A 13,356-nucleotide genomic window follows, 5' to 3' on the forward strand; every position below is an offset into this window, starting at 1 on the left:
TTTATAGATGAGAAAACTGAGATACTGCCAGTAGTGCCTAATGTGGCTCCCATGCCCTGTCAAAAAAAAGTGTATACTGCACTGTTTGTCAATCAGCTGTCCAAAAATGTCTCTGTAGTTCTTACTACACAGGAAATTATGGATAGGAAAATAGAAAATAAGGTCAATGCCTTAGAAGAAGCAGTCCTGCTTATAGGGCAAGATATTACAAATTTAAAAATTAAGTTGTCTTTAAGGTGCCATGCTGAATTTAAATGGATGTGCGTTACCCCTCTACAAGTGAATGATTCCATACATTCTTGGGAACACATTAGGAATCATATTTTAGGCATCTAGAATCATTCAGATCTTGGTATTAATATTTTTAAGTTATATCAGGATATTCAGAGTATAAAGCAGGCAGAGTTTGACTTTTCCTCTCAATGGCTTTCTAATTCCCCTTTTGATAATCTGGAAGGATATCTTTCCCATGGATCCTTTTTTACAATGATGATTAATGCGGCCATGTGCTTATGCCTGTTGGTTCTGATTTGTGTAATAGCCCTGTGCCTTTTCAGAATACTCAACTGAAGTGTTTCTGCTTTATCTACTGAGTTTCATACTTATGCTCTAAAAAATAAGAAAGAGGGAGATGTCAGGAGCTGTGTTAGGCATTACTGACAAAATGGGAGGCATGGCCCCAGCCCCCTTTCCTCATTCCTCAGACATGCACCCAGGATGAAGGATTTAGCTCTTGTGATTCTGACTTGTTCTTCCTTTCTTCGGTTGAGTTGGCTGGAAAGAACGTTAAGATGCTTATTGTTCTTGAGAGAAGCATGAGAAAGCACAAAGCCTTCTGCAGTTGTGCCCAGAAAATAACCTATAAAGTAACCACTGACATTTGTTCAAGGATTTTTACAAAGAATGTCCCAGGATGAACACATAGGCTGCAGCTTGAGGCCATGGGAAGGATTATTATCTGAGACCTGTTTGTGAGGAAAATGTTTATGACAGAGGAAGTTTGCTGAGTTTAGGGTTTAGGAATAATTAAGAATAGTTAGAAGACTTTTTAGGAAATAGTGAGCTTAGGATACTAGGAGCAAGCAGGATTTAGAAAGATAAGAAATAAACTGAGGAATATGGTATGCAGCCCAGACATAAGCATGAGTTACAACATAATCACAAGTAAACACGATTCTGAGAGAATCGCTGAAGCAGGAACTCTGTTTGAAGGGCAACAGTGAGACAATTATCTGGGTGAGGGGGAACTGAAAATGTCAAACCTCTGACCTAATGCTTTTGAAAAAATATAAAAGAGAACCTGATGCTTGAAATAAATATGTAGTCCCGTACCTTGAGTCAGAGCCTACATCATTTCCCGCCGACACCGCTCATCCCTTCAAGCTGATCCCCTGGCTGCTGGAGTTGGACTCCGGCAAAATACAAATAGGTCAAATAACTTGCTCAAGGTCATATAGCTAGAAAGTGGCAAAGCCAGAAATTAACACAAGCTGTTTGTCCTTGCAACCTGTGTTATTAAATACTAAGCAAGATACTGTTTCTGCAGAAATAGCCATCTGAGCTACTGTTATGAAAACCACCCCAATTTTTGAGGCTTAACATTGACCCAAGCGCAAGCATTGGGACTGTAACAATGGTTTGGATGACCTTTTTACTCTCAAAGCTAGGCCTTTTTTGTTGTTCCACATTGTAGATGGCTGGCTAAACACTGAAGATTACTTTGTGAGCACAGATTTATGTTTAGATGTGGTAATTTACAAATAATCTGATATAAGCTAATGTTTAGTTCCCTTGATATCAGAGCAGATCTGGCCTCAAGATATTTTTGAAGATATATACCCATACAGCTTAGACTTCCATGAATTGGTAATATTTAAGCCAAATCAGATAATCTAGTTGCTCTAGACTGTAAGATTGCGATTCAGGACCACTGTATATAAAGCTATAACATATGAAATTTTAGTTTAAATTCTATTATACTGAAATAAGAAAGAAAAACGAAACAAAAAACCCACTATTCCTTTCAGAAATGTTTATGAGAAGTATATTAATTTTGATTTTCAAATGGCCAACATTTTGGAGCACTGACTATGTGTCAGGGATTGTTGAAGTACGATTTAATTGTCACAACAACCCTACATGCATCACTCTAGATTTGTTTCTCAACTTTAATGAGCTTATGAATCACAGGATCATGGGAAAATTCAGCTCTGATTCAGTAGGTCTGGGCTGTGGCCTAAGATTCTGGAATTCTTAACAGCTTCCAGGTTATGTGGACCACACTTTGAGTAGCAAGTAGCGTAGATTGGCCTTAAGTGAATTTGGAAGATTAATGTTTAGGATGTTTTGAAAGTACTCCAGGATTCGTGGTATGGTGATTCTCTAATGTCTTCACAAACCCATTTTAAAAATCAAATTTCTATTTCATATATCATTTATAATCATTCAAGAATTTACATTTGCATATTTGCCTACTTGCTAACATTTCTTTGTGACCCTCCAAATCAATACTCGCAGTACTTTCATGGTCATTTAAGGTCACATGCAGAGATAATACAAGATTTGAGTTGCCCAAGGCACATTAATTAATTAAAAGATGCTTACTCCTTGGAAGAAAAGTTATGACCAATGTAGATAGTATATTCAAAAGCAGAGACATTACTTTGCGGACTAAGGTCCATCTAGTCAAGGCTATGGTTTTTCCTGTGGTCATGTATGGATGTGAGAGTTGGACTGTGAAGAAGCCTGAGTGCCGAAGAATTGATGCTTTTGAAGTGTGGTGTTGGAGAAGACTCTTGAGAGTCCCTGGGACTGCAAGGAGATCCAACCAGTCCATTCTGAAGGAGATCAGTCCTGGGATTTCTTTGGAGGGAATGATGCTAAAGCTGAAACTCCAGTACTTTGGCCACCTCATGCAAAGAGTTGACTCATTGGAAAAGACTCTGATGCTGGGAGGGATTGGGGGCAGGAGGAGAAGGGGACGACAGAGGATGAGATGGCTGGATGGCATCACTGACTCGATGGACGTGAGTCTGAGTGAACTCCTGGAGATGGTGATGGACAGGGAGGCCTGGCGTGCTGCGATTCGTGGGGTCGCAAAGAGTCGGACATGACTGAGTGACTGAACTGAACTGAACTGAACTGAAGGCACATTAACAAACCCATTGTAATGGTTAATTGCTCTGATATTTCAGGAAGTTTTCTGTGTCTAAACAAAACCCTTCAGATGATATGGCATTTTTATTCTGACTTTTATCTTTAGTGGAGGTGGAGTTAGTACACAGTGCCCATTCTCTTACAGGTTACTTTATTTTAAATATTCAAACAGTTATTCAATGTTAACAATAGTCTTTGGGTTATTTTTCACCATCTCCTGTCTTTTCCTTTAGGAACCTAAGATTTTTGGGATGTCTAAGTTCTCATTTTAGCTCCATGTTTATTTGCTTCACTTAAGAAATGTATAAAATTAGACAAACCGTAATTCCTTGCTGAATTCTCTTACTGTTATATTTATGTTCACATGGTCAATAAAAAGAAACACTTGTGAGGTGATTAAAAATAGCATACCAGGTAAAATTGGTTGTCCAGCAATTCCCAGTGGTGCCATTCCAAGATTATTCATTGCTGTGGCCCATGCAGTTGGATCAGACATAGGTAGAGTCATTGCAGTTGAATCCACATTCAGAGTTCTACTATTATCAGCTAGAAAGAAATGACAAGCAAAATAATTTGTTGTATTTATGTTTCAGTATCTGGTTCACTTATCATTGTGAATCTGGCAAACTCTTTACAGAAATGGACTGATGGACAAATGCTGGATACAGCCTTAATTTCAGCTCTTTACAAGGGTTAGAACAATACAACTTGAACTGGCAGGAAGTCATAGAATTTGAACACAGTTTATCAGATAGCATCTTAGTGTTTCTTTCTCTCTTTCTCTCTCCCTCTACTCTTCCCCTCCTTCCTTCCCTCACTCCTTCCTACCTGTTTTAAAGTCAAAGAAAACTTTTTTTTAGAGCAGTTTTAGGTTCACAGTGAAAGTGAGGGAAAAGTACAGAGATTACACATATACCTCCACCCCCACACATGCACTGCCTCTCCCATTATCAATATCCCTCACAAGAGTGGTTCATTTGTTACAATGGGCAAATGTATATTGATGTATCATAATCACTCAAAAGCCATAGTTTATATTAGGCTTCAGTTTGGTGTTTTACATTCTATAGGTCTTGAAAAATTTATAACATATAGCCGTATCACACATGGTAATTTCACTGCCCTAAAATTCCTTTGTGCTCTGCTTATTCATCCTTGTCCCCTCCCCCAACCCCAGCAATCACTGATCTTTTACCATCTCAACAGTTCACTTTTTCTAGAATGTCATATACTTGGAATCATACAGTATGTCGCCTTTTCACATTGGCTTTTTTCACTTAGTCTTATGTATTTAAGTTTGCTCCAAGTCTTTTCATGGCTCCATAGCTCATTTATCTTTAGTGCTGAATAATATTTCATTGTCTGAATATACCAGCATTTATCTTTTTACCTACTGAAGGACATTGTGGTTACTTCAAAGTTTTGGCAATTATGAATAAAACAGCTATAAATATTTTTGTACACATTTTGCGTGAACATAAGTTTTCAACTCTTTTGGGTAAACAGCAAAGGAATGCAATCACTGGACCCTATGGTAAGAACATATGTGGTTTTATAAGAAGTCATCAATGCACGTGTACCCCAATGTTCATCACAACACTGTTTACAATAGCTAGGACATGGAAGCAACCTAGATGTCCACTGGCAGACGAATGGATAAGAAAGTTGTGGTACATATACACAATGGAATATTACTCAGCTATTAAAAAGAATGCATTTGAGTCAGTTCTAATGAGGTGGATGAAACTGGGGCCTAATATACAGAATGAAGTAAGTCAGAAAGAAAAACACAAATACTGTATATTAATGCATATATATGGAATTTAGAAAGATGGTAACGATGACCTTATATGTGAGACAGCAAAAGAGACACAGATATACAGAACAGACTTTTGGACTCTGTGGGAGAAGGCAAGGGTGGGATGATCTGAGAGAATAGCATTGAAACATGTATATTACCATATGTGAAAGAGATGACCAGTCCGAGTTCAATGCATGAAACAAGGCACTCAAAGCCAGTACACTGGGACAACCCAGAGGGATGGGATGGGGAAGGAGGTGGGGGGGGGTTGGGACAGGGGGGACACATATACACCTGTGGCTGATTCATATCAATGTATGGCAAAACCCACCAAAATATTGTAAAGTAATTAGCCTCCAATTAAAATAAATTAATTTTTAAAAAATGAAGTCATCAATGCTTCTTCCAAAGTACTTGTACCATTTTGCATCCCCATCTCCAGTAAATGAGAGTTCCTATTGATCCACATCATCATCAGTATTCAGTGTTATCAGTACTCTAGATTTTGGCCATTCTAATAGGTTTGTAGTGGTATTTTGTTGTTGTTTTAATTTGCATTGCCCTGATGACATATGATGGAAAGCAGTTTTTCAATATCCTTATTTACCATCCATACATTTTCTTTGATGAGGTGGGGGTGGAGCTTCCCTTGTAGCTCAGTTGGTAAAGAATCTGCCTGCAGTGCAGGAGACCTGGGTTCAATCCCTGGGTTGGGAAGATCCCCTGGAGAAGGAAATGGCAACCCATTCCAGTATCCTTGCCTGGAAAATCTCGTGGACAGAGGAGCCTGGTGGGCTGCAGTCCATGGGGTCACAAAGAGTCAGGCATGACTGAGTGACTAACACTTACTATATGAGTCATTGGTCTATTTTTCAATCAGGTTGTTTGTTTTACTATTGTTGAATTTTAAGAGTTCCTTGTATATTTTAGATAATAGTCCTTTATCAGGTATGTATTTTGTAAATACTTTCTTCAAGTCTATGCCTTGTTTTCTCAATCTCTTGACATTGTCTTTCACAAAGTTTTTAATTTTAATTAAGTTTAGGTGACCAAAATTTTCTTTCATGGATCATAATTTTGGTGTTATAGTTAAATAGTTATACCCATATCCAAGGTGTCATCTAGGTTTTCTCTTATGTTGTCTTCTAGGAGTTTTATAGTTTTGCTTGTTACATTTTGGTCTATGATCCATTTTGAGTTAGTTTTGTGATGGGTATAAGATTTGTATGTAGATTCATTTTTTTGCATGTGGATGTCCAGTTGTTTCAGCACATTTGTTGAAGAGACTACCTTTGCTCCATTCATCAAAGATCTGTTGATTCTATTCATGTGGGTCTATTTCTGGGCTCTCTATTCTGTTTCATTGACCTATTTGTCTATTCTTTCACGAATGCCACACTGTCTTGATTACTGTAGCTTTATAGTAAATCTTCGGAGAAGGCAATGGCACCCCACTCCAGTACTCTTGCCTGGAAAATCCCATGGATGGAGGAGCCTGGTGGGCTGCAGTCCATGGGGTCGCTAAGAGTTGGACACAACTGAGCGACTTCACTTTCACTTTTCACTTTCATGCATTGGAGAAGGAAATGGCAGCCCACTCCAGTGTTCTTGCCTGGAGAATCCCAGGGACGGGGGAGCCTGGCGGGCTGCCGTCTATGGGGTCGCACAGAGTCGGACACGACTGAAGCGACTTAGCAGTAGCAGCAACATAGTAAGTCTTAAAGTTGTGTAGCATCAGTTTTCCAACTTTGTTCTTCTTCTTCAATATTGTGTTGGCTATTCTGATCAGGTCTTTTACCTCTCCATAAACTTTAGAATCAATTTTTTTTTCATATCCACAAAATAACTTGCTTGGGTTTTGATTGAAATTGCACTGAATCAAGTTGGGAAAAACCGACATCTTGACAGTATTGAGTCTTCCTATCTATGTGGTGCTGGAGAAGATTCTTGAGAGCCCCTTGGACTGCAAGGAAATAAAACCAGTCAATTCTAAAGGAATTCAACCCTGAATATTCATTGGAATGACTGATGCACTAATACTTTGGCCATCTGATGCACAGAGCTGACTCACTGGAAAAGACCTTGATGCTGGGAAAGATTGAAGGTGGGAGGAGAAAGGGATGACAAAGGATGCGATGGTTGGATGGCATCACCAACTCGATGCACATGAGTTTGAGCAAGCTCCGGGAGTTCGTGATGGACAGGGAAGCCTGGTGTGCTGCAGTCCATGGGGTCTCAAAGAGTCAGACATGACTGAGTGACTGAACTGAAGTGAACAAGACACTTAGTATCATTTTTAATAATATTATACTATACTAATTATTACTATTATTATTATTAAGGGAAGAAATGAGAGAGGATTGCACTGCCTATATTAATATTATAATTCTGCATGTCTTCTTCCAGCATGGAATGAATGGTCTACAGGGAAAGATACTGGATAGCTTCTCTCCCTCTAAAGCTTCAGAGCATTGCTTTCTATTATTTTAATGAACTCCAATAGCAGACACACTCACATTCAAAGGTTAGTACTTAGCGACTGAACAACAACAAAATCCATGAACATGAAATATCTATTTCTTCTTTGATTTTTGAACCAGCATTTTTTAGTTTTCTGAATTTTTCTTTTCAAGTGTACACACCACAGGAGCTTGGAATAATTAAGACATTTCCCATTCTTCTCATAGTCTAGTTGCAAATGATTACTTCCTCAGCTTCCATCCAAACTACTCATGCTTGCAAACCAAGAAAAACCACCCAAGGGCTTCTATAGTACCATAGAAAGAAAAAAATATATTCCTAATGAAATTTCACATCTTTGAGGCAGTACTATTGAGTTGGACACACCATTAACAAACATAAACTTAGCCAATTGAGTATTTCGGGTGTTAGGATAGCAGAGTACAAGTAGGAGACAGTCCCTGCCCTTAAAGGTGATACAATCTAACTGAAGAGACTGATGATGATGGTGTTGATTACTACTATTATCACTATTATTACTATTATCACCACCTCTATCCATTACTGGCCTTCCCTGGTGGCCTTGATGGTAAAGCGTCTGTCTACAATGTGGGAGACCCGGATTCGAGCCCTGGGTTGGGAAGATCCCCTGGAGAAGGATATGGCAATCCACTCCAGTACTATTGCCTGGAAAATCCCATGGACAGAGGAGCCTGGTAGGCTACAGTCTACTGGGTCACAAAGAGTTGGACACAACTGAGCGACTTCACTTCACTTCACTTTATCCATTGCTGCCACCATCAAACACTTGCCATATGTTAGGTAAAGCTCTTGGCATGCAGTGTTTTCATTTAACTTTCAAAACAACCTGATGAAATAAGGGCTCTTTATAACTCCATTTAATAGATGAGAGGCTTTGAAGACTTACATATGTAGTTCAAGGTCACACAGGATGTATACTTTTAGGCACCATGCTTTGGTATCTCCAAGTAAACAATTAGGAAACAATGAAAGACTCAAATGGTATAGACTAGGAATGTTACTGAAGTTTAAGGAATGCTTTTAGGAGAAGACAGGATTTGAAACAATGGGCAAGATTTCTATAAAATATGTCTTGAGTTATGGGTAGTTATTAAATAGGTAAAGAAGAGGGGGTAAGACATTCCAGAGCAGGGATGACAAGTAAGCAAAGATGTTGAAGTGGATGATACATGCATATGCATGTATATATTGCACAGTTGGGAGAGATATAGTTGTAAGTCACCTGAGCACAAAAAGTCTTTTATTTTGGTAAATTTCCCTCTGACTACTGATATGCATTAAAAAAGAAACCTTTCCATTGCTTTCCTCCTATCTCCCAGTATGCACTCCTGCCAATTATACTCCGGAAGGCAACTCTTTCCTAATAGTAGCTTGCTAACATTCGTCCATCACATCCTTCCAACCTGGCAATATGAGGGATGAATCATGATTGTGTTATTTACACAAGTGCTATTTTGGACAATGATTGGTCATTAGAAGCAAATGCATGTGGCCAATTTCTGAAATGCTAGTTTTTATTATTCTTCTAGACAGACTGCCTATGCTTCCCCTCCATAAACTACTCTCTGCCCCCAAGAGCGATTGATGGCCCTAAGCATTTGTTACTGCCATTAGAAGTTACATTTCAGAACTGGTGGTTTCTCCATCTGTAGGAGCTCTAGTCCTCACACCCAGCTTTCAGTGTTCTCCTTGAAGGCATACAAGGCTGGAAATAGCCTCCTTGTAAATAAGATCAAGAAAACAAACATGGGCATCAAATATCCTTTGGGCCAAGAGTTTATATAATGATTATTAGGTTCATCTTGACTCTCAATTGCCAACTAGACGGGCAAGTTTTTAGAGAATGTCATATCTGGAAGGGACCTTTAGACATTACTGAATCTACACTTTGATTTTCTCCGCTGGCTGTGGAACAACTTAGAGGAAACAGCTAGGTTTAAAAGGACTGAACCTTAATGTGAAAAAATATTTTCTTTTGTAGCAGTTTGGGAAATGTATAAGGGAATTAGGAATTATTCTCAATATAGAATTTTGAGATTAAAGAAGAGTTTACAACGTACCTAGCCAAGCCCTGGACTAATTTGGTGGGGGTGGAGGGAGAATGAACTAAATTATCAGTTTTTTTAAAAGGACAATACTATCCTACTCTTTTAAAAATATATATTAATTCACAGTGCTTGTTAAAACGTTAGCAAGTAGAGTTCCTGTTAGGCTTGTTTACAGTGAACAGATAAGGACGATGCATAATTAACAGCATTATTTTGCTACAGTGAGCTCAGTTCTTAAATCCTCAAGGAGTTCTGCTTTAAATGCCCTTCTCATCTCCCTCCCTTCCCCCAACAGCCATCTCCACCTGTCAAATCCTACTCATTTCTCAAGGATCTTCTCAAATGCCACCTGTCTGTGAAGCCACTTCACTGGAATTAATCATTTCTTCCTATATTTTCTCATAATATTTTATCTAGAATTTGATTTTCATATATTTGCTTATTCTCCACTTCTCTGCAAACCAAACCAAGCTTTTATTGAGTCTTAGTATATGCCATGTTCTGTGCTAGTGACTAGGCATACAGAGATGAACAAAAGTCATTTATTATTCTGGAAGAACTCACCATACCATGAGAGGCATGACATATAAACAACCAAATACAAATCACTATAATCAGTGCTGTAACAAACTATGAGTAAAGTGCTATAGGAACAAAGATGGAGTAATGAAACCTGCTGGAATGGGTTTGGACATATGTGTTCAGGGTTGGGAGGTGGAGGAGATGAGAAATAGTCAGGGAAGCCTTCATTGGCAAAGAATCATTTGAAAAAAGTCTTTAAAAGGGATAGGATTTTCTCCTAGGTGGTGAATGGAGGATTAGGCTTGAGGAGCATTCCAGGGAGCAAGAACAATGAACATTTACCTCTGCCTTGAATTACAGTTATTGGATACACATTTGTCTTCTGCTAGCCCACATACTCCGTTAGGTCAAGGACTGGGTTTGGGGCATCTTTGTTTCCCCATTTCTTATGTTAATGTTTAGTATGGGGTAGGTATTCCAGAAATACTTGAATGAATGAATAAAGAAAATCCAACTTATATTGATTTGGGGCACAATAAGCAATCTATGCAATGACACTCATTTATTATTTGTATACCTTTCCAGAATGATAAATTGCCTTAAAATGGATGGCATAATTGCTAAACTGATTCTCCGTCCAGGACAACTGAATTTATATGTAGGAATTCACTTAAGAGTTATAACCAGGGATAGATACACCCAACTAATAATTCAGTTTGATCTTATTGGCTATAATCTTTTCCCCATATAGGCACAGCCATATATATAAGCAAGCTTGTAAGTTTTTACTTTCAAAGAGAAATCCAGATGATCCATTTCTGGCAGCAATCTGGATTTAAGGTGTGCATTAACAAAACATGCTGTGCTAAACATCTGTTACGAATCATCACTTAATGGTTGAAAAGTTAAGTCTTGATTAACTTTTCAGACTACAAATGGACATCTAACAATTTTTTTTAGGTAGTTCCATGTCACTAAAGGAAGAGATTGCTCATTTTCCTATGAGTCCCACACTCATGGGCAGGAGCCAAGAATATTCAGAAGGTTAAGTGCTAGGGTTGTCAAATGGTCTTCAAAATGTCTCACCCAAGTCTGTAGATCATGTCCTGCTATGCTGGTTCTCTTGTTCTGCTTGTGTGGCAACTCCTCAAGACATCACAAGTTGTAGAGTGGCTATAAATAAGTGTGCCCTAGGTAAGCTGATTGAAGATTAGCACTTTGGAACAAGAGTTCATTAGCACCAAAAAAATGTAAAAGACTGGGAAGTGAACACCTACTCTAAGCTGGTATCACTACATAACTATCAAATCACTACTGCCATCTGTTTATTTTTGCATTGTTTATGCTTCACTGATTAAGTACTCAAGTACTGTCAAAGTTATTTGATCTTGAAGACAATGCACACACATACACACACACACACACATTCTGTGATAACCTCATCCTGTAGTAGATTTAATTATTTCCAATATTTCCTTTGAAACAATTTTAGTATATTGCTGCCATTTTGCCAAATATATTTTATTAAGACATAAGCTCTTCTCTGATAATTTACTCTCCTACAATTTTCTTTCTTTTGTTCAGGTTTACATCCATTGTTTTTTATGCTTGCTATAACTTGATTACACAGTACTATACAAAGTTGAGAGAATTTTGTCAACAAACATCTATTAAAAGTCTCTCAAGAGTAGGAAGTAATCTTGCCTAGGGATCAAGAGCATGGGTATGGGAGTCAGATGGGTCTGGACCAGTTAGCTCTGCTACTTAGTAACTGTAATGTGATCATGAATTCTCTTTTCTTCTCTTTTTTCCAGCCTGCCTTCCAATCTTCCTTTCATATTTTAGTGTATGTTCACTGAATATCTTCTATGTGTTGGCATTATTCTAGATATTGAAGATATTATGGTGAGCCAAGCAGGCCTCATCCTTGGTTTTATGAAGCTAACACTACAGTGAAGGAGGGGGACATAAAAATATGAATGAATATAAAATAATTATACATTATGATAAGTGCTCTGAATAAAGAACTGTATTTGATGAGAAAAATGTCAAGCAACAAAAGTAGGAAAATGATAGTATCTACCTTAAAAGTTTATTGAAGATGAAATTAGATAATGTGGGTGAAGAATTTAGCATGGCTTCTGGGTCATATTGAACACTTGCTAAGTAGTAATCATAACATGGTAATAATTAAGATGATGATGTAGAAGTAGTCCTAGCCTTCAAGGGTTCAAAGTCTACTGAGAGACAGCATATATTTGAGTTATTGCACTACACTATACCAGAGAAGAAGGCAATGGCACCCAACTCCAGTACTCTTGCCTGGAAAATCTCATGGACAGAGGAGCCTGGTAGGCTGCAGTCCATGGGGTCGCAAAGAGTCGGACATGACTGAGTGACTTCACTTACACTTTTCACTTCCATGCATTGGAGAAGGAAATGGCAACCCATTCCAGTGTTCTTGCCTGGAGAATCCCAGGGACAGCGGAGCCTGGTGGGTTGCCACCCCTGGGGTCGCACAGAGTCGGACACGACTGAAGTGATTTAGCAGCAGTAGCAGCAACTACACTATACAGATAAAAAAACTGAGGCATGGAGAGTTTAGGTCATCAGCTCAATATCACACAGCTAATAAGTGGTAGAACAGAAATACCAGCCCAGACAGCTCTAATGCCAATGACCAGAGACTTATCCATCATACTAAACCCCTTCCAAAAGAGCCCCTTTATTGACTGTGTTCCCCTAGATCATTAAAAACATTACTATCACAGCTCTTACTACATTATATTTCATCAGCTTTTTCTGTGGTTGTCTCTCCTCCTAGGCTCTGGAATCCCTTATTCCTCCTTGTTATTCCTAATGCCTAGATACTGTGTCTGACATAGAGAACATGTTCAGTAAACAATTTTAAACAAATTAATAAGGAGATCTATGAGTATATATAAGGGAGGCCTGCACAGACATTGTTCTTCCCAGAAGCAGATGCCAAACTATTTAAAATGGGATACTATTCTGTTGTTGTATTAAGATGAAATCTATTTTAGTGGGTTTCTTATGAATATTTTAGATGGAGAGAGAGCAGATAAAATGGTATTATAGTCCAAACATGCTGATAATGTAAGAGAATCACAATTACAGAAATACTAACTTTAACAATGATAGGTCTGGAGATAGGGAGATAATTTTCATCACAGAGAAATTCTTTATGGGTAAGAAAGAACTGACTGGAATTTCTTGAGAATTTAAAGTTATTAAACTTACTAAAATAAATGTGTGTATAGCAGCCATATTTGTTAATACCTTGAGGGTAGGGAATATAAACCTCAT

General features: G+C 38.3%; 1 protein-coding gene across 3 annotated transcripts in view; it reads right to left on the bottom strand.

The window, feature by feature from the left end:
• Nucleotides 1–13,356, bottom strand: part of ENOX2 (ecto-NOX disulfide-thiol exchanger 2) — a 188,727-nt gene that overhangs the window by 76,019 nt on the left and 99,352 nt on the right. For all 3 annotated transcript variants that reach the window (XM_040265252.1, XM_040265251.1, XM_040265250.1), the window contains exon 4: nt 3,568–3,702. In XM_040265252.1, the coding sequence (XP_040121186.1) occupies nt 3,568–3,664 (97 nt within the window). In that variant the 5' untranslated portion in view covers nt 3,665–3,702. The remainder of the gene's footprint in view (nt 1–3,567; nt 3,703–13,356) is intronic.

The sequence above is a fragment of the Oryx dammah genome, unplaced genomic scaffold (genome assembly GCF_014754425.2).
Source record: "Oryx dammah isolate SB20612 unplaced genomic scaffold, SCBI_Odam_1.1 HiC_scaffold_23, whole genome shotgun sequence".
In the NCBI taxonomy this organism is placed as follows: domain Eukaryota; kingdom Metazoa; phylum Chordata; class Mammalia; order Artiodactyla; family Bovidae; genus Oryx; species Oryx dammah.